This window comes from Nicotiana tabacum, chromosome 14 (assembly GCF_000715075.1).
Source record: "Nicotiana tabacum cultivar K326 chromosome 14, ASM71507v2, whole genome shotgun sequence".
NCBI lineage: Eukaryota > Viridiplantae > Streptophyta > Magnoliopsida > Solanales > Solanaceae > Nicotiana > Nicotiana tabacum.
The window spans coordinates 69,932,892-69,955,884 of record NC_134093.1 but is presented as its reverse complement, the minus strand read 5'-3'; the positions used below and the strand labels follow the sequence as shown (position 1 = coordinate 69,955,884).

Here is a 22,993-nt window from a genome sequence, read left to right as displayed (position 1 = left end):
ACAGGCACATCATGGAATCCAACTCTAAGAGAGTAATTTAGTCAACATACCTTGTTCGAGCTTTCCTTAAGTTACTACAATGTCCCAACACTTCTAGCAATAACAATCTATAGGAAGATAGCGAAAATCGGATAATAATTAGAAGGATTCTCATGGTGTAACTCTCTTAGGAATTTTGTCAAACACTTAGTATGCAAAATAGACTACAAAGTTCTACAATGGTAATTCCTTCCTCTCATAACCAGTTTCAACAAAAACAACCAAAATAGTTCAACAACCTCACATTCTACCACCTATTGGCACATGCATGGCCTATCCCCAACTTCACAATTTACTTAGTCCCTAAACAATTTGCATGGATGATGTAGGACAAGAACTTACCCGGATATATGATGGTCTAGTGAGTGGCTTCTTGATTCTCGAAGATTGGTGCAAGAATATGTGACAAGAATGCTAGATTTCCTTCTTCTCTCTCTAAAATATTCTTTCCTCTCTCTAAAATCATCAGACAATCGTTCCAAAATAAGCTCCAAAAGTTATTTATCAAAATGGAGTCAGGTTATAAAAATAGGAAAATGGACCCTTCGAACCCAGGTCTGCGGGCGCAGAATGGACCGCATAACAGATGTGCGGCCCGCAAAATGGGCCGCGGAAATGATGTCAAGAACTGGGCTGGTCTGGACCGGTCTGCGATAGGTCTGCGATCCACAGACCACTTATGCAGCTGCAGAATAAACCGCAGAATCATCCAATAAAATTCTTCAAGCCAAATCTGCGATGAAAAATGTGGACCGCAAAATGGATATGCGATCGCAGAATGGACCGCAAAACCACCTTCAAAATTAACCATTTTTTGCTCAACTCTGCGACGGGTATGCGGCCCGCGGAGTGGTTTTGCAGTCGCGAAACTGACCACAGAATCGCCTTCTTCTGCCAAAAAATTCCATCAACTCCTCAGTGCATTCTTCAACCCAAAAAGTCTGTACCGCGGCGAGCTTACGAGCCTTACAACCCAACCTCGGCACACATCACCCTACCTCAGCACCACAAAACTTGAATCCTTTTGCGAAATTTTACGGGACCTTACAAAAGAGTTGAAATTGAGAAAAACAAAATCTAAAAAAATATTTACGAATATACAAGTGTGAGAAAGAGAAAAAAAATGGTTGGTAAGCGTCAATACCACTAATGATTCTACAGACATAAAGATCTAAAAGTGAAATGTCATATCAATCTTTTACTCTTTGAAAATAAAATTTATGGTGGCTAAAATTATAATTAAGATCAAATATTCAAAACAAGAGATGAACTAATATAAAGATCTGAATCAACATAGAATAAATTATTTTTTATGTTAAAACTAAATAATTAAATCTTTTAATTAATTATTTAGCAAGAGAATCCAATTCAATTATTTTTAAATTTATCATATGAGTAAAATTCTTATTCAAGTTAAAAACAAATCTTTGGGTACATAAATTTATTCCATAAAAAGAGCGTTAGAACACAAAGTAAAAAGGTTAGTGTATTATTAAGAATCAAAATGCTATACAAGTGTCTGAGAAAGTACAATCAAAGCTAAATCCTAAACAAAAACAAGCTTTCAAGACTATATTATAAAGGGTCGACTCTGCTATAACATGATTATTCTTTGTAGATGCCTCTGACGGAATCGAAATAATATTTCTATGTCATGCATTACTTGCAAATATTATATCAAGAGGCATGACACTGTTAGCAATAATAGCAAATGGTGTACCAACAACGATTTTATTGTGAGATCACCCACTTTAGATTTGATATACCTCTTCAAACAACTTAAATAACCATCACAAATATATCAAAGCAGAGGAATAATGCTAAATTTATAAGGAAAGCAAAAATAATAAGATGGGATGAAGCACTTATGGCTAAATGTCAAACGATCAAAATAATTGCTCGGAGTTCTAGAGATATATTGGATATTAATGAACCATTTGGTGAAACATTAATGGTTTGAGTCAAGTATTACCAGTAGTTCCAAAATTGACAAAAGTAAAGATTGTAAAAGCTAGCTTGCCAAAGTTATACTTCGTGTCGGAAACGAAGAAGAGCATCTAATAAAAGATGATTTGGTTCTTCCTGAACACTTAGTTATCAATCCCAATGGTAATAGTCATGCATTTTATAAGAGAAATATTTCTATCATTAGATTAAAACGCAATTTATGCAAATCGCATGATAGAATTAAAAAGATATCTTAGCTTGCAGAAATGAAAATATTGATAAACTAAATTAAAAGTTTATTGCAAAATTTTATAGTAAAAATAAAATATTTTTCTGTTTTTGACTCCGCAGAAAATGATACCAATAATTACTACCAAGAAGAATAGTTAAATACTTTAATACCAAATGGCCTTCTACCATACATATTTGTTGTCAAGTTTATTATTTTTTACGTATGTTAGTGTCATTTTATATATAATAGACTAAGTTAAAATTGATCTTCCATTGTATATAGGTTGATGTTGAAGAAAAATATGTCCGTCATGCTACTGAAAAACTTAGATACGCCGAATAACTTATGTAATAGCACACAAATGGTATATAGAGGTTTTGACAATAACGTCATACATGCAAAAATTATGATACTGTTCAATATGCTTCTAAGTATATTCTTATCCCTGAATTCAACTTTCGTCTTTCGAAACTAAGAAATATCCTTTTAAATTTATGTAAAAATAATTTTTAGTATATTTATGTTTTGCAAATATAATAAATAAAGGACAAGGACAAGGACAAACATCTTAAATATTGGACTATATTTACCGCAATATGTTTTCTTGCACGAACAACTGTATGTTGTATTTTCAAGAGGGATATCAAGATCGACAATAAGAGTTCCGGTTAAGGTAGAGCAACCAAAGCATTAGGAGAAAACACACACAAAAAATATTGTCAACAAAGAAGGGCTCGTTATTATACCATCACATTAAATACTTTTAAATTATAATACATAATTATCTAGCTAACATGACAAAATTGATCATTTGTGTAAATTTTGATGATGTCCTTTTATTTTAAATTCATGTATTATGCTAATATAATTATATTTTTCGGCATTTAGATGATTGTTGTATTATTATACATAAAATTTCTCTCGTTAATTAAATTTTATTATTTATTCATATAAATAAATGTTTAAATCATCACGTGCCATTATTAACGTGCAACGCACGTTCATAGATACTAGTTAGAGTAATAAATGTCGGTAGTATCATATATGTGTTATCTGACACAACATTACAATTTATTGATATCTATATTAATTTTAAAATTTTAAAATTGTTATTTAAAAAAAAATGATCTATCATACGTCATAATCTAAGAGTTTTGTTTGCTCATAAATAGTATTTTAGCTTGAACACCCATGATAATGCTCACTGAGTCAAATTATTCGTCATATCCAAGCCATTGAAAAGGAAGTTGAAGGAAGTGAGTAGAGTTCTCTCATTTACATACCTAAATTACTATATTTTCTTTCAATATATATATATAATTTAAAATTCATAATAGACATAATAGACCTGAAAAGAACACACAAAAGCTCTTTGCAATATCATTTTTTTCTATTCAAATTATAAACGGCCCAATTGACCCATTTTCACATAATACTAGCATGTTAACTAACATAATTTTGATTAGTTGCTTAGTTTGTGAAGTTGGAAAGGATATGAAAATAAAAAAAGGGAAAGGGTCCAAATTTGCTCTTGAACTTTGCAAAATGGTCTATATTTGTCCCCGTAAGAGTAGTTAGAGTCAACCATGTCCTTGTCATCATAAAAGTTCTGAATTTTGCCCATAAAATCATACGGCCGTTATTTATAGATTAATTAGTCTCTAACTAAAATGCTTAGTATCAGAAAGACCCACATATCCAAGCGTACATTCCTTTCTCATTTTTTTCCTTATTCTTAATATTTCTTCTCCATACCACCTCCACCTCCACTTCCTGGACCACCACTAGTGAAGCCAACACTGCTAATAACCCCTTCCTTCTATGGCCAAATATCACCTTCATCAAGCAAAAAAGATTATTAATACATCATATGCATGCACCATAATGAAAATCATATTTTTCTTTGTAAACAAATGAGTATTCATCAAAGCATCGATTTGAACCTCTAAACCTGAAATATTGAAAGAAAATTCATCTCTCACCCGCAGTTTTTGCAAAAAGGTTGAAGCATTTTTTCTTAATTTATAGCAAATATGGAGGTATTTGGTTCTCAAATCAATAAAATTATAAAAAAAATATTTAACGCTATGTTACTTATACTTTCTTGACCTTTCTCTACAATTCTTTGCTCAGTGGGACAAGAAGAGAAAACAAATTTCTTGATTAGTTTGTTTTCTTCTTATTTTATTTTTTCTTTTCCTATATGTTATCAATATGATTTGTAAATTAGTAGAAGAAAATCAAGAATGGAGATAGGAACATGGTGAAAAAGAAAGAAAAGATGTACAACTTCTTTGGAGTGTCAATGGAGGTGGGTAAATGTATAGGTTTTCGGTCATTTCATGTTCAAATTTCCATGAAGTTGTTATTAGTGTTGGGAATAGTTCTTGGGCTAAGCGCTATGGGGCCATAAATTTCACCGATGCTAGTTTGTCTTCTAAATTTTAGTTTGTTATCATAATTGGTAGTGTTTCTGTCGGGTAAGTAATGGTTCTCTTTTGATGAATGAAGGTGGTTGTGAACATGGGAAAAGGAGATAGATCATTGAGGTAGGTGTTGGAAGAGAAGGTAGATGAATTAGGTTACAATTAAGATACATAATAGCTTATTGGAGTTTAATTAGTCTTTAATGAAGAGTTGTTTGAAAATAAGGGCAAAATTTGAGCCACTTTTGTAACGAGTATAGTAAGATTAACCTTAACTAATAAAGAAGAAATAATATAAATAATTCACAAAGTTCAAAAGCGAGTACGAAAATAATTATTCAGCACACTAAAATCTAGCACACTGAAATCTAGTGGATGGGGTTCCATATTCATGAAAAGTCGGGGTTGAAACATGTTATAAAACTAAGACAATTTGGACCGTTTTCCTGGATAAGCATCATAAAATCTATTGAAAAAGATCAAAATTGGTCATGTACTATACGCTATGGATACTTTTATCCTCCGTTAATAGTTGAGATCATATGCGTCCTTTCTATTATAAAAGTGGCACACATTTGCCCTTATTTTCAACTTTAACAATTAGAATCTTATATAAAAAAAAAATACAAAATCCAAAAATCCTTACAGAAAAGGGCAAAAATATTCTATTTCATATAATTTAGGGGAAATTTTAGCCATTTTCAATATTTTTATGATAATTTTAATTTACACTTTCACTCATTCACCTGGCACACAAAATACTCATTCATGAAGATGTCATAACAAATACACCAGGACCTCAGTACGGGTATTGATCTCATGAAAAAGAAGTGTGTCACCACTACCTCTTTCTACTATGTAAAGCTACCGACCATAACCACCTATCTCTACCGTAGCACCATTACGAAATCATCTTCCTCCACCATTGCTCCACCAGCTGAAATCATTTTCTTCCACCTCTTTTCAATCCAACATCTATAAAAACTATCAACATTCACTCTCATTGGGATTAAAACACCACCATCGGTCGATTGCTCTCCTCCATTAACACACATAATACATACACAGAGTATACAAAAATAAATCGGTCTTCTTCACACGTACAACTTCATCTTCTTCACAAAAAAAACATAAATATATGATACAACAAATCACCATGTGAGCTGCGGTAGCACCATTGTATGTCATACCTTACCTTCGTCAAGAGGTACCAACATTCTTCATTTTTTCTATACCATAAAATCATTGATATCCACCATCATCATCTTATTCCTCTGAAAAAGCTAGTCGCCTCATTCCATTAAAAGCACCATCGATTCCATAAACATAGTTACTGTGTTAACCGTTTAATCATTATTGTTTACCCATAAAATAGTACAATTAAATTTTGTAACGTAGTTTATAGATACGTGAATTAATTTATTCCAAAAATATAAAATAAATAAGAACAGAAATAAGATTATAAAATAAATTTAAAGAAAATACAAGTCTGGCTATGAACTTAACCTCACGGGCAACAGAAGCGAGAACAATATTAAGAATAATGTCAAAGAATAGCGTTATAGAATGAGAGCTAATTTTAGCTTTTGTGTACTGAATGTTTCATCCCATACAATGGATACTAATTCTCCTATTTATAGCTATATTTTGGGAGACAAGATCCCCAAATTAAGCTCCTATTGAATGAGAATAGAATCGTCATTGATGGCTGCATAACAATTGGCTATAAATACAGATATTCTCTATTACGACTGTTCATTGAATGCTATCCAATATCAATTCTTCAAATCTTTGTTATCGGTTACCCTGTCTTCGGAATTCGCCCAGCACCAGCCTCATGCTTGCAACCGGTATCAACTACTTGCTGACTCACATCTTTACCTGTCTCCAACTCCACATGCCACCTTCTCATTCGTCCAACTGTCGCTAACCAATTTTACCGCATACAAATAATCCCCCTACTTTTCGATGACAATGCTTTAGTATTACCGGGAAGTGGAGAAAACCTCTTTCCTTAGCGAGCAAGTTTCTGAACAGTTTCTGACATTTGAAAGGACGCACGTCTCTTCGAATTTAATAACCCGAACACGTGTTACCCTACGATTTGGCAAATACTTTTGCCAGTTTTTGAGATAATCATGACCACGATTTTTGTCGTCTATAAACTTATCTACTACTCATAATTTTTACTCTTTACCTTTACAACTCCTTCTTCTTCACCGATTTACCTTAGAACCCTACTTGCAAAATTTAATTCTCTTAGTAAAATCTTTCTTCACAAATTTCTCACCATCATGTCTTCTAACACTGATGCCCTCAGAAACTCTGGCCTTCTCTTTGGTGGAGACCCAAAGAAGAACAAAATAAATAAGGCTGATATCGAGTCTGAACCTCCTACGGTGAACTCCATCATATCTCTTCAACTTAACACCAAATCTGACCTTAAAGAACAAAAAAACCCACTAATCCCAAAAGTGACAAAAACTGGCCCTTTCGTAGGTACCCTTCTTCCATTCATCTTTCCAGCATCCATGTTGTGAAGAAAGACTGTGAATGGAACAATATTGAAATCTTCGCCCTGGTGAAATAGAAAGGGTCACCTTCTCCAAATAAGGGTTCATGTATGTTTATACATATACTTTTACTTTGGGAGTGGGTAAAGAAATTGACCCAATAAATTTGAAATTTTATCACCGGTATCAAATCTGTTTGGCACAAGCAGGCCCATCAATATGGCGTACGTTGGCTTGCCTCTGCCAATTGTGTTTTGAGACCGGGGAAACCCAAAATCTTGCTCACATGATGAATCTCTACTCCCTAAAGGTCTTCCGTGTGGGTATGCTAAAACTTAGCAAACACAGGCATCATGCCTTTTTACCAGCGTTGATGACGACAACGACTGTGGATGGATGATACAGTTCGTTGTCATTGCTGCCAGGGACATCTTCCCGACCATAACACCTGCTTTTCTTGAATCATGGAATCTTCTTCGTAAGTCTTCAAATATCTTTTCCTTTCCATGTTTAAAAAGATTTTCCTCCTTTGTTAACTTCACATTTTCTTATTTCAGCTGCTCATTGAGAACTGCCATATGTTCAAAACTTGGCCCAATGAGTACAGAAAATTTTGGATATCACTACACTGGAGTCTCGAAGGGGGAAAGAAATGGCCTCCAAACTTGGGTGGAAAGCCAAAAACCATGGTAAACAAAACTTCTTCCTCCCTTCTTTTAATATTTCAACATAACTTAGAATGAATTTGTTAACTATCCTTTTGTACCACACAGGACTTCTGAAGGGATCCGTTATTTATCCCGACATTGAGGTTCTCGATGACCCGAAGAAAGCTCAACAGGTACTGCAAAATGCCCTTAACCGGAGGAGAGCTCGTGAATCTATTCTCACTTTCGTTGAAGGTGCCTCCTTCCGGAGTCCCCAGCCCAAAAATAAGAAACCAAAGAGGAAACGTACCTCCTCGGCGGGGACTCAGGAGAAGAATGTGAAAGAAACACCAACCGGACCGGCCGCAGTGGTCCTTGATGATGAAGGAACCGATGATGAAGCGGCTCCTCTTCAAAGAAGAAAAAGATCTTCATTAGCTCAACTGGATGCTCAGCCATGAGAGATTCAAACACCACCACCGGGTGAAGTTCAGAGACTCTTTACGGAAATAGATTTGGTTGAAAATGCTGATTCCCATTTTTAGGCTCCTATCTACGCCTTCGGTCAAAGGAGTTCAACCCCTGACCTTCCTCCGCCACCATCTTCTGATCCTATTGCAACCGTATCTCCCTCTACACCAGCTGCTACCTCTCCACCGGCCCCAACTGTACAAACAATAAACGTTCCTTCCCCACGGTCACCTGATCATGGGAATCTAGGGAACACTTTTCCAGTACCTACTCAAAACCTCAATGGCAAGTGAAGTGTCATCCTCACGATCACGAATGAATGCCATGTACGTTCCAAGCTAGTAGAGCTTGCCAACTATCTAAAGCAGCTGGCCACAGAAAAAGATTAGAGAAAGATGGACTCTCTTTCTGCTGAGTGTTTGCTAAACAATAACATGCACTATTTGGCACAAGTATCAACCTAACTTTCTTCTATCCTTTTTTATCTATACTTTGCATTAATAACATTAGCTTTAACCTTTTCAGGCCAACCTTCTTGCTTCTGAAGGCCTGCAAAGGTTGATCTTGGACAAACAAGAACTTACATCGGAAGGAGATAAGCTTTTGGCCGAACGAAATTAGTTTGTCAAGCGCCTCCCAGTGTTGGAAGCAAAAATTTCTCAAATGGATGATCTCGATGCCTGGTTGCAACAATTCTAGCAAGATAGAATGGCCCACAGCTAAGAGTCCGCTCAATTGCATGAAGACCTTAAGGATGCAAAGGCTAAGTGGGATGAACTACATGATACCGTGACTGCTGCTGCCGAGCGCGAGTCTACCTTTATGGAGCAAGTCAATAACTTGGAGGCTAACTTATATTCCAAAACCGAGGAGGCCAATGCTGCCGAGAAGAAGAGAGCAAGAATGGAAGAAAGGCTCAAAAGGGTTATGGAGCAGTATCAACTTCACGCGACCACCAATGTTGAGCTTGATTCCGGAATCAGCATTATGAAAGCTGAAAATGATAAGCTCTAATCCAAGGTTGAAAAACTCCAAGCTAAAATCTAAGCCCAGGAATATTCTATCCTCTTCGATAAAATCTATGCCATATATCATACGAAGAGAAAGACTTTGGAGGAGGCCAAAGAAGGCATTGATAACATCGATGAATGCATTGCCAAAGCTCGTGAACTAGAGACAGCTGCTATCGATAACCTCCCTGTTAGGCCCACTACTTCTGACTCTTCGAATACTAACTCCGAGTATTCGGGAACTAAGGAGGAAGATGACTAGGATGAAGGCCTCAAACCGGAAGAAGAGCAGCCTTCTCCTGAAAAAGAAAACGAAGACTCTTCCCGAATGAGCAGGTCCTTCTCGGTCGGCTCAGGTATGTATAGGGTTTGTTGCAGGGTATGGATTAAGGTTTCCACGTATATTGGGTTGCCTTGATGGGTTCCTAGAACTTGGGTATATGGGTGATCATTGATTGAAGTTTGAGGGGGATCGGGGGTAGGTTGTGGTGCGTTTTAAGGAGTGTGATAAGTGGTGGTTTACGGATATTGGGTCGGGTGATGGTGTTATTGTTGAGGGGTTTGCACTGGTGGTGGGTTAAGGTTTTGGGGAGGTGTGTGATTGTGATACTGGTGCGGTGTGGGAGGATTCAGAGCTATGGGTGGTGGATTATGGTTTTGTGTATTTTATGGTGGTGTTTGGTTCTGAGTGGTTGTATTTTGCTGGTTGATGTCGGGAACATTTAGAGTAAGAGAAAGGTTTGCCATATTTTGGACCTGCTCAAGATCACCCTGCAACTCCAGGATTTTCTCCTCCAAGCGTAAGACCAACTCATTCTGTCCCGGTGTACTTTTCCCGTCTGAAGTTTCAATATTCTCTGCCACGGTAGCATTGTCTTTTCGAATACCACTTAAATCATCCATCTTCCCTTTGCCTTTGCCTTTATTTTTCGGATCGCTAGGTGGAGGAGGAGGTGGAGGACCTCTGGATCTAGTATGGTATGCCTATGATGCAGTATGCACGAACCAACCTTTGGGAATGGAAATAATTAAAAGAAAGAAAAAGCAAAAGATAACCAAGTCACTAAGACAAAGTAAAAGAGTGCTTGCAATATTTAGACATGTATCACATAAGGTCATGCAATAATTCGCGTCCTAACTTTGGGGGACTCATTGTGCCTGAGGTAGGCCTAAGCGACACATATACTTGGAGAAAATTCATGCCAACGTTTTCCTCATTCCATTAGTGCAAAATAAGCCAAATCAACACTCCACTAAATCGACAATAATAATAAAGTCACTAATGGCATCAAGCCTTATTACATCGAAATCTAATCTAGAAAGCAGTAAAGGATATTATTTTCTAATCTACTTGGTCCCTGAAGGCCCTTCTCCATGCTTGGCTCTCTTGACCCCATCAATCAGGTTTCCCAGATCGTGCATGTCCAGTAGCAAGTAAGCCTTTGCCAGCTACCCTCCTTCATCATCGTCCATGCCTTGACAATCCCAAAGTCTCTTTCTCATCTTCCCTTCTAGCTCCATCAATCCTTGCTCTAAATATTCTAACCTTTTTGTCGACTTAGTGGAAATCTCCTTCCATTCCCTTATCGCCTCCATGTTCACTTTATCCAGATGTTTAGCTTCTAATTTGAACACCCTTTTGCATAGCCTCTTATAATTCACCCGTGCCTCAGCCACATCGTCTATGATCCTATCTTTTAGATTGACCCCCGGTTTGACGTCCCCAGCTATGTCGTCTTCCAACCATGAGAGATAGTAGTACATATAACTGGCGTGATACCTGTCTGGTTCAATGGTTTCTCCTTCCACGATGATCTTTTGGTTCCACATGTGTTGCACTTCGAACTTGAATGGTCATCCCCTTTGAAATCTGCCTTATACTGAACCATGTTGGAAACCCGAGGTATGACTTGTTTCCTTCCAACTTGCCTCATTACCCTTATAGGAGCGTAAGGGTAGATGCCACGCAGCCCAATCAATACTAAGTGAGTAGTTCCTTTGGATATGATAATGAACTCACTACTAGGAAACCATTCAAACATCCAATGCACTTGCTCATATGTCAGATTGCTGAAGAAACGCACCCAGCCTATAGCATTTTCAGGCTTTGCAAACCTGTCTGGAATGAACGTCATCTTCTTTAGATGATTGCTATGTAGTCATTTAGTGGCCTGCGCAGAAGCTCCTGGCGATACTCACCCCTCTGAAAGTGTTCCAGTAGCCAAACTTGTAGCAAGAGATTACAACCCTCAAAGTGTCCGGACCCATGCTTGCACCGATCGAGAGCATAGTATATCTCAGCTAAGATCATCAGGATGATAGTGTACTTTTGCCCCTCGATATCCTCTATTAAGGTCCTGGCGACCATGGCTAAACGAGTATGAATTCTTCCCCCTTGCACCAGAAAGATCAACAGACCCAGGAAACAGACTATGAAAACATGAACTAGGTGGTGCACCCATCCCAAAGAGGTAATGGCTAGCTCCTCGTGATGAAGGCGATATGATTTGCTATGCCCATAACACATAGAGAAATTCAAAAGGGAGTGCGATTTTCTGGCACCAATAGTCCTGGACTATCCCATGGTAACTTGGCGAAACCCCCTATTTCTTCCAGGAGAGGAGTCATTTCTATATTGCTAAATCGAAAAACAGCTCTTTTCTCATCCCAGAATATGGTAGCAGCCTCGATCAGTTCCCTATTTGGTTGAATATTTAACAAAGATGACAGGTTACCCAATACTCTCCTCACATGATTTCTGTCACAGGGTGCAAGGTCATTCCACCAGTCAATTAGCAGAGGTGGGATATTCTGGACCATGCTGAACCTGGGGATTTCGTGCTTCATTTTCTGCAAACAAATAAATGTTAGCCCTTTCCCCCTCCAGATTTGACTTTTACGCAATAATAATCAAGAAGTTGGCACGTTTTCTCCAAGTAATGCACATAATATGATGGTGTCCTTTGGGATTATGGAAATCCCGTTAGACTTTGGACAAGGTTCATCTAAGCGGGTTGATACGTCAATGACGTCTCAATCCGTACTAGGTTTAGTATGATGCATGTAAATTTCAAATCGGAGTATGGTTTTTAGAAAGGTCTAGACTGGTACTCTCAAGTGGACAACTTGAGAGGGAAAGGCACGGGACCATCGACTGCACCGCTGATTGACTAGTCTACCGTAAATAAGCCTTTTCGATTTAAACAATGTGTTTTCGGGAAAGCGTAGACACTCATTAAGTGCCGCTATATTGTTAATAAGTACGAGTGGAGTACGATGTGGAGCATGCTTTATGCAGAAATAGTAACACGTTGTCAAGTATTTGCATGATAAAAGTGCATAAAACAGTAAATAATATGGTAAAGATGAACAGGAGAAGGAAAAGAAGAGAAAAGAAAAGAAAAGCAAAAGAGAGAAGTCAGTTTAACTCATGAAAATATGCGAGAACGTAATGAAGCAGATAGGGAAATAGGGATGTGAGAGTTATGATATAGCAGTCTTAGACAAGATGAAGGAAACGGGGAGAGGACGTACATGTCATAGCAAATAAAAGGAAATAAGGGAGGGGATGTACATGTCATAACAAATTAAACAAATAAAGGAAGATAAGGGAAGGGATGTATATGTCATCAAATATATCCGTCAATCCACATAAGTCAACTCGTTATGGTAAGATCCTAAGTTAGAAAAACTATATTTGATTTACCACATAAGTCAACTCGTTATGGTAAGAGCCTAAATTAGAAAAACTATTTCTGATTACCTAAGTTAGAAAAACTCGTACATGTCAGCAAATATATCCGTCTAGTTGTTTTAGCACTTAGGCGCCACCTAACAATTTTTAAGGTGCGTTAGGGTACCTATTTGTAAATAACTCTGATTTGACTAGTCTGCGTCACCAAAGATCGAGTAAGAGCTCAAATTACTTCGAAGAGAAGGTGTTAGGCACTCTTCGAGGTCCACAACTATGGGTCCTGACTGAAGTTTACACTTATGCGGGTTATAAATTATAACTGTCATAAGCGATCATATAAGTGAGGGAAGACATGGAATTTAAGGGTTCTATTATGAACACATGCAAAGAAAACCGGGCAATAATTAGACTATATAGATAATAAATACGAGTCATTAGAGGTTATACAATACAACTTGATTAGTCTATATTTGATAACTAAGTATGAACAACAAACATTTAAAGAAAAGGGGGGGGGGTCCTAAGTTTTTTAGCCTAAAGGATCACCCCGTGCAACGTAAATAATACTTCACAACTCTCTTGAGGTAGGGGTTGCTCATATTATTCAGCGGGCACAGACTATCATCTCCTGCTACCCGATTATTATGTTAAAGTTGTTTACCTAAAGGCACTCTAATTCAATTCTAAGTCCTGTCCTATGCGTGTACTACCCGTCCCATGCCTATGGTCCAGGAGGCTTTGAACCTACTATTAGGTGGTTCTAGACTCTTCTTAGGATGCTCAAAAAATGATAAAACTAGCGCATATTAAAAATATATAGGACTACACATAAATGCAGGAAAAGACTCAAGTTAACCTCCACACATAAACAACAAATTGCACGCATGCAGATTCAACAATAGATAGTTTTAGACGCATTAGAGTCGTTAAGTCCAATAGGCATGATTTCTATGTGATTCCGATTTCCAGTATTGTACAAGCGGTACTGGAGCTTTAGACTAACTCATAGGCAGATTAGATGCATTGCAAGTCCTATATGCATGATCTCTAATTATTTGCTTAATGAAGCTGTGAAACGATCCCAGAATTCTGAATTACCAGTGCTGATGTTTTATAGACATACTTCTTAGGCAGGTGACAGTGTCCTATAGACAGGATTTCTAGTACTTAATAATTGAAATTGATTTTATGATACTTTATCCCTATAGGCATGTCATCTAAGTGTGGCAATACAATGAAGCAACAAAAGTAGTTGATTAAGATCCTATAGTCATGATATCTAGATGGGATGTATACTAAAAGCAATAGAAGTGATTGACCGATTGATTAGTTGAGTTCCTATAGGTATGGTATCTAGATTAACAAAGCATATGTTATTACATCCTATGGACATGTTGTCTAAATGCACAGTAGTAATATAGAAACAAGTATGGCAAATACTTGGACCAACATGCTTGAACAGTGTACAAGTGAGGAGTGCATGATTCCTATAGGCATGATTTCTATGAGTGTGTAGAATAAGATCATGTAGAACAAAGTAGCAAACAAGGCGTGTAAACCCCTATAGGCATGCTCTCTACCCGTTCATATGAGATTAAAGGATACCCATTCCCAATTCCACTAATTCCCCAACTGTCTCGTCTACAAATCATTACAGGCCCAAAATAATGAATATGAGTATAAATATTACACAATGATCAACTACTAGCCCAAGAGCAGGCCCAAATAAAAATAACCCAGCACTGCCTGGGCCTTCAACAAGTTCATTCTCACTCGAATGGCAGGCCTAGGTCCAAACGCATCTCAAACAAGAGAGTGTGTCCATTTGCACAGCTCAGGGCCACGCATGAACTCATGCCAAACCCAGTACCCAACAATTACAGATAAAACACTTAACCATATAAGTTAACGAACCACACATAACAATCAATTAAACATCCTTAAAGCAATACCTTATAGGGACAAGATGACATTCAACAGGATTCACATAAAAGCATATTGGAACTTGCAATTTAGAAGCTAGGGTGACAGGATTGGTCAAACAAGGGCTTGAACATGAAACTAGGAGAACCAGTAGAACTTAGTCTCCACATGGTGAGTCTGACATGAAAAACTAACAACATAGGTTCATAACAAGTGAAAGAGTATATCATGCTCAACATTAGCAGAGTTGGAGAGGCATGTCACTGAGGTTAACATAGTAAGCATACATACATGCTTGGTTTTTCAGAACAACATGTTTAGAGTAAAGCATGAACCAGAATTAGTTTAAAAGTGACTTTAGACCTAGGGGGTCTTAATATTGGAAGTCTTGGTAGGGGGGATAACAATGTTTCTCATGAGATCCTAATATAAATAATAAACAGACTAATAGGCATGATCTACGACAGTCAACAGACAGCCTTACATGCTGAGTATAACAAAAAGATTCCAAGGTCTAAAGAATTCATGGTAGGTATACATATCCAGTTAAGGTTAAAAAAAACCGGCAGACCCCAGGGCTCATGCCAGTTAACTATGCATGATAGAAGAAACTAAGTATATTTAAAATCAATTAGAAGTTTTGGGTAATGCTTAAAAGTGCAGGATTGAACAACCACAACATCCGGGAGTAACATGTTTGGCTAAATCACTGAGAGAGCAATTGGCACGTAAGGCTCATGTAAGTAGGAACATAGTAGAACATACATGAAGGATTAGAAAGAAATTCACTCAAGCAAGTTTTGGGCAGGACCTAATCTCCTTAAGAATGCAGGAATCCAAGGCAAGGCATGAGAAAGGGTTCTTGAAGAGCCATAGGTAATCAGAATAGAAAAGCAGGTTGAAGGTAATAAAAAATCATTCAAGTTGCACACATATAACATGTATGCATTGAAGCTCAAAATTCAAGCAGGTTTAGATACTAGAAAAGCACAAAGGTACAGGATAATGCTAAGGCAAACATGAATACGAACAGAGGCAAACAATATCATATTGATTCACAAAGGCTTGAATGACATGAACACAAGCAAAAGAGAATAGAATTGCAGAAGTCTCATTACTCACCAGTTTGTAGAATTAACAAGCTAATAAGGTGGAAATTAAGAGCCAGCAACTTGCTTATCAGTAACAAGGAGGGAATAGCAGAAACCCCCAAAATTCTCAGTGTGTCAGAGTTCCAAAGGGTCTCAGATGAACCCCAGGCAGTGCTCACATTGAGAGAGGTCTAATAGTCGAATTCCGATGGCCTTGGCTTTCAACCGACCACAATCAAAGTCTCAGAATAATGTAGAATGAATGTGAGAGTAGTGGTACCAACAGTAGTCAAACGATGGTCATCCAGACTTAGAAGGGGAACGAGGAAGGAGAGTTTATGTAGTAGTAGAAATGGAATGAAAAAATATGGAAAACAATCAATCAAGCACAAATAAGGAAAAAAAATATCACATGCAATCAATAATAGAACTGGTAAAGGAGAAATCAAAATTCAAACCCTAGTTGGGTCCAACCAACTGTAAATCGAACAAGAAATGCAAAATCGTTCCTCGCCGAGTGTATATAGACGAAATCATCGTCCAAATTCCTAGAATCGAGTCTGCCTGGTCCGTTTTATAGAGAATACTTTCCAAATCCAAGCAAGTACCTAAGTGATACCATAGAGGAGCAACCAGTAGCGAAGGAACACAAATATGGTAAGCAAATAATGGGTAAATCCCATTGGTAACGGGATTCAGAGAGGGATTGAAAAGGGAGGCAGCTAGGGTTCTTCAGAGAAAGGGGGAAAGTTCTAGAGAATTTAGGGGCGGTGGACGGGTATAAATGGGTTAGGGTTTTTGGGTGAGGGGATATAAAGAGATGGGTAAGTTTATTATGGGCCGTTGACCATTTGAGATCAATGGCCAGGATCAAAGGGGAAGCGGGGCGGGTTATTTGAAAGGGTCCGATCGGGTTGGCTTAAAGGGATACTTGGTTTGGGCCAGGGCAGATGGGCTAAGGTCTGGGCTAGCTTTTGGTCCGAAAATTGGCCTAGTTTTGGGCCAAATTTTAAATAAAAGAAATTATGGGAAAAATAATTTAATAAAATAGCTAAATAAATATAAAAATACTATTTATGAAATATAATATTTTTAAAAATAATAATTGAAGATTATAAAATATGTAAAAGTTATTTTGACCCTGAATAAAAATGCAATTAATTGTAAAATATAGGCTATTATTGCAAATATTGTATAAATAGCTCAAAAATACAAATGTAATTATATGAAATAAAGTAAAATGTTATAAAACATACATGTGGGTATAAATAATAAATTTGGATGATTAAGTCATCGCAAAATTATTTGAAGGGATAATTAATAAATATTTGAACAATTTAAATTCAAGAAAAATTAATTTTAAAGCCTTAAAAATTATGAAAAATTACTGAAAATCCTTATATGACTCTTTTAAATTGGTGATGATGTAGAGATGATATTTTGAAAGTATATAAGATATTTAAAAAAATATGAGGGCAAAGTTGGGTATCAATACCAGTAATGCTTCATTATTTGTCTCCTCGTTTGCTCGGGAAGACCTCAGGGTCAGTTCCCCAACCTCCACTGGAATCAAAGCCTCCGAACCGTATATAAGTAAGAAGGTTATTTCACCCGTGCACGACTTTGCCGTGGTCTGATATGCCCATAACACACGCGGTATTTAATCTGGCCTCTTGCCTTTAGCATCTTCTAACTTCTTTTTAAGGTTTTGGATTATTACATTGTTCGTTGACTCCGCCTGTCCATTAGCACTCAGGTGATATGGTGAAGATGTAATTCATTTGATCGTCAATCTTTCCAAAAACTGTGACTTTGGAACCTATAAACTATGGCCCAATGTCACAAGCGTTTTCTTTTGGTATTCCAAACCGACTAACAATGTGACCCCATATAAAATCGATCACTTCTCATTATCCTATCTTTTGGTAAGCACCTGCTTCAACCCATTTAGTAAAATAATCAGTTAAAACCAAAAGAATATTTACCTCACCGGGTCCTTGTGGTAAGGGGCCGATTATGTCCATCCTCCATTTCATGAACAACCATGGTGACACCACCGAATGCAAAAGTTCCGCCGGTTGATGCACACTAACTTTGCATGGCGTTGACATTTATCACACTTTTGAACAAATACCTTCGCGTCTTGATCAATTCGGGGCCAATAGTAGCCAACCCTTATTAATTTGAGAACCAACAAGTCTTTACCAAAATGGTTCCCGCACACTCCTTCATGAACTTCCCTCATCAGGTAGTCAGCCTCCGATGTCCCTAAAGACTGAGCCAATGGTCCTTGGAACGACGTCCTGTATAATTGACCGTCAACAAGGAAGTAACGAGCTGCCTTGGTCCGTAGTGCCCGGGATGCTTTTGGGTCTTTAGGCAATTTTCCATGCCTTAGATATTCTATAAACTCATTTCTCCAATCCCAAATTAAGTTGGTTGAGTAACTTCACAATAGCCGTCCACATCCAACACCGAATGCAATAATTGAACTACTACACCGGAATCAGACCCTTTCATTTCCGTGGACGAACCCAAATTAGCCAATGCACCTTCTTCCACATTCTCCTCCCATGGAATGTGGATAATTGACCACTCCTTGAATCGGGAAGGTAATACTTGAACCTTGTTCAACTATTTTTGCATGCGAGCGCTCCTTCTTGTTGTCGAAAATTTTGTATACTTGGTTAACCACCAGTTGGGAGTCGCACTTTATTTTGATGACCTCGGAACCTAGTCCCTGAGCTAGTTCAACTCCTACAATCAAAGCCACGTACTCAGTTTCATTGTTAGTTAGTGGCACAGTTCTAATGGCCTGCCTGAGGGTCTCCCCCAAAGGAGTGAGTAATACTACCCTGAGACCGGACCTTTTTACATTGGTATCTCCATCCGTAAACAAGGTCCAAACACACGATACCATTCCCGATACCAACACTGCTTCCTTATAAGCTAAAGGCATCAATCCCAGACTAAAGTCAGCCACAAAGTCAGCCAAAATTTTTGTCTTGATTGCAATTCCGGGCTTGTATTCAATGTCGAATTCACTAACTTCGACTGCCCATTTAGCCAAATGACCCGAACACTCAAGCTTATGATGGACATTCCTCAAGGGAAAGGTTGTCACAATGGCTATAGGATGATATTGAAAATAGGGCCTAAGCTTTCGAGAGGCTACTACGAGAGCTAGAGCCAATTTTTCAAGGTGCGGATAACGTGTCTCCGCTCCTGATAGAATTTTACTAACATAATAAATAGGAAATTGTGTACCTTATTCCTCCCGGACCAGAACAGTGCTTATCGCTACTTTCGAGATTGCTAAATAGACTAACAATTGCTCACCTTCTATCAGTTTTGACAGCAACGGGGGGCTAGATAGGTACCTTTTTAGATCTTTCAATGCCTGCTGGCATTTCGAAGTCCACACAAAATAGTTCTTCTTTTTCAAAAGTTAAAAGAAGTGATGGCATTTCTCTGAAGACATCGAGATAAACCTGCTTAGAGCCGCCAATCTACATGTCAAGCTTTGTACTTCCTTCACACTTGTTAACTGGTCTGAGATATCCTCGATGACTTTGATTTTATCGGGGTTTACTTGGATTCCTCTTTGAGAGACCAAAAACCCCAAGAACTTACCGGAACCAACTCCGAAGGCGCACTTCTCCGGATCGAGCTTCATGTTGTGTTTTCTCATAATGTTTCTTGGAGATGTTTTAAATGATCTCCTGCATTAAGAGACTTAACTAACATGTCGTAAATATAAATCTCCATTGTATTACCTATCTATTTTTCAAATATTTTATTGACGAGCCTCTGATAAGTGGCTCCGACATTCTTAAGCCTAAAAGGTATCATATTATAGCAGTATGTGCCAAAATTTGTGATAAATGACGTCTTTTCCTGATCTCCCGAGTGCGTCCTAATTTGATTATACCCGGAATAAGCATCAGGAAAACTCCTTAACTCATGCCCGACCGTAGCATCAATCATTTGATCAATTTTTGGCAACAAGAAAGAGTCTTTAGGGCAAGCCTTATTCAAATCTTTATAATCTACACACATTGTAAATTTATTATTCTTTTTAGGCACTACCACTATGTTAGCTAGACAATCCGGGTATTTCACCTCCCAAATTGAACCTATATTTAGTAATCATGTTACCTCTTCCTTGACAAACCTATTTCTGAACTCTGCTATATGTCATTTCTTCTGCCTTACCGGAGGGAAGTTAGGATCCAAACTCAGATTATGGACAACCATTTCCAATGGAATACTTGTTATATATGAATGCGACCAAGCAAAACAATCAACGTTAGATTTTAGAAAATCCATAATTTTTAACCTGAGTTGGGAATTCAAACCCGTTCCTAAATAAAATTTTCTTTCTAAGAACTCCTCGAACAAGGACACTTGTTCGAGCTCTTCTGCGGTTGATGTGCTCACGTCCGTTTTCGCCGCTACCTGAAAAGACCTCGGTACCTAATAAAATTCTGATGATTCCTCTTCTTTATCATCTTCAATCATGGTGGAAGAAGGCATTGATTCATGTAATTGCTATTTTCTAGTTTCTGTGCCCTTGCTACTGGAAACAGTCACTGCATTAATCTCCCTTGCAGTTGGTTGATCTCCTCTGATCTGCTTGATCCCTTCTGGTGTGGCAAATTCCAACAGCTGATGGTTTGTTGAAGGTACAACCTTAATTTCATGTATCCATGGCCTTCCAAGGATTACATTATAGCCCATGTCACCATCTACCACTTCGAACAAGGTAGTCTTCGTTACTCCCTTAGCATGTATTGGCAATAAGATTTCTCCCCGAGTCGTTACACTCGTTAAATTGAACCCAGTTAGAAGTTTTGTTGCTGGAGCTATGTTTCCGGTTAACTCCGCTTGCTCCAAAACTCTCCATTGTATGATGTTGGTTGAACTTCCTAGATCAACCAAAACACGCTTAATTTTGAAATCTAAAACATTAAGAAAAATTACCAGAGCATCAGTGTCTGGTAGAAGAAGTCCATTAGAATCTTCTTCTATAAAGATGATGTCATCTTCTGAGACCTCTCTGATCCTCTTGCCATGAGTTATCGATATCTTTGTCTTCTTTGCTACCAAAAATGTCACCCCATTTACTTCGTCTCCACTAAAGATCATGTTTATCGTCATACGAGGTGACCCTGTAACCAGTTTTGATGGTTCTGCAATATCCTAGTTTTTTCCATAGTTGTTCTTAGCCCGTTCACTTAGAAACTCTCTGAGCTGACCATTCTTCAACAATGTTTCTACATGTTTACGAAGGTGTCGGTAGTCCCCAGTCCCGTGGCTGTGAGTTCCATGGAACTCACACCATAGATTAGGATCCCTTTGGCTAGGATCCAACCGGATTGGTTTCAGGAACCTAACTTATTTAGTATTCCTCATAACTGACACCAGGTCTACCAAGTTGATGTTAAAGTTGTAGTCGGATAACCTGGGATATGTTGAATCTTGAGATCCCGACACCTCTTTCTCCTGCAAAGATCTGCTACTTCAACCACGATCTACCCTTCTATCGAAAGTGAATCTATCCGAAGACTGAAAACCTTTATTTCCTCGCCCATCGACACTTTTGTAAGGTTGAAAACGACTCCTATAGGACCTGCGATCTGCATCAAAATCACTTTTGAACTTATCTTGATTCCAATCATGATTCCGTCCTTTGGAAGACGCCGAAGAACCCAGTTGATCATCTTCTATTCTGATTTTTGACTCGTAGCGATTATGAACATTTGCCCATGTGGTTGCCTGAAATTCTAGCAAGCTTTCCTTCAATTTTCGGGAGGCATTGGAACTCAATGGGGTGAGACCCTTTGTAAATGCCTCCACTACCCACTCATCCGGTACTGCCGGCAATAACATCCTTTCTTTCTAAAATCGAATCATGAACTCTCACAATAGTTCGGATTCTCCATGGGATATTCTGAATATATCCCCTTCATTGCTTGGACCTTTCTTGATCCAACATGAGTTTTAATAAACAAATCTACAAGCATTTCAAAAGAATCAATAGAATATAGGTAAAAGAGAATACCAAGTTAAGGCACCCTTCGTCAGGGTTTCGCCAAACTTCTTCAACAAGACATATTCGATCTCGTGTTGGGCCGGGTCATTTCCTTTTACATCCGTAGTGTAGTTCGTGATATGCTTCTATGGATTTGAAGTCCCATCATACTTTGGAATATCTAGTATCTTAAGCCTTTTCAGAATCTACTCTGGAGCCGCACTTGGTTTGAACGGCAACTGCGTATACTTTTTGGAATCCGGTCCCTTTATCATCGGCGGCACTTCGGGGATCTGATACATCCAAGCATGAAATTCCTTTGAATTTTGGTCAATTCGTTCATTCATTTCCCTCATGAATCTCATTAGCTCGGGTTTGAAAGAGTCATTTGCATTATTGTCGTTCCTAGATCCACTACCGGTACTTCTTGCCTCGTTAAAACCAAACTCCTCCCTTGAGCGTCGTTATCAGTTCTTTGAACTATTTTTTTGCAAGGATGCTGGATGGAATCTGAGCTCTTCCATTAGAAGTATTTGAAGCACACGATAACGCCTATTTCAACTCTGTCATCACTTGATCTTGTCTTGAGAGGTGATCCATAATTCCCCTTTGTTGCTCTCTCAGGATTTTGACCGTTTCAACAACGTGTTCATCATCCACATCATCAGGAGTTGGACTCCTCACATGTCGAGAATTTTGACCTTTACGAACTGGAGTTGTTTTATTGTCACAACCCGAAATCCTAACCTTGGGGCCGTGATGGCGCCTAATATTGCACTTGCTAGGCAAGACAACGTTAGCTAATTGCTTAACCAGTTTTAACAATTTAAATCAAAACATTAATAATAAGAAATTATAATAGTCTGAAATGGATGTGATGAATACAAGGTAGCATAATCTAAACATCACCCAGAAATCTGGAGTCACAAATACATGAGCATCTAGAGTACTACAAATAAAGTGTGA

At 38.0% G+C, this 22,993-nt stretch overlaps 1 protein-coding gene across 1 annotated transcript; it reads right to left on the bottom strand.

Annotated features, from left to right (window-relative positions):
• Positions 1-20,544: 20,544 nt before the first annotated feature.
• Positions 20,545-21,141, bottom strand: LOC142168980 (uncharacterized). Its single transcript, XM_075230167.1, has one exon. It carries the CDS (start codon positions 21,139-21,141, stop codon positions 20,545-20,547), a length of 597 nt encoding a protein of 198 aa, XP_075086268.1.
• Positions 21,142-22,993: the final 1,852 nt, after the last annotated feature.

Excerpts from the sequence above, each read along its gene's own strand:
- LOC142168980 (XM_075230167.1), bottom strand. The coding sequence starts at position 21,141 with ATGATCTTTAGTGGAGACGAAGTAAATGGGGTGACATTTTTGGTAGCA.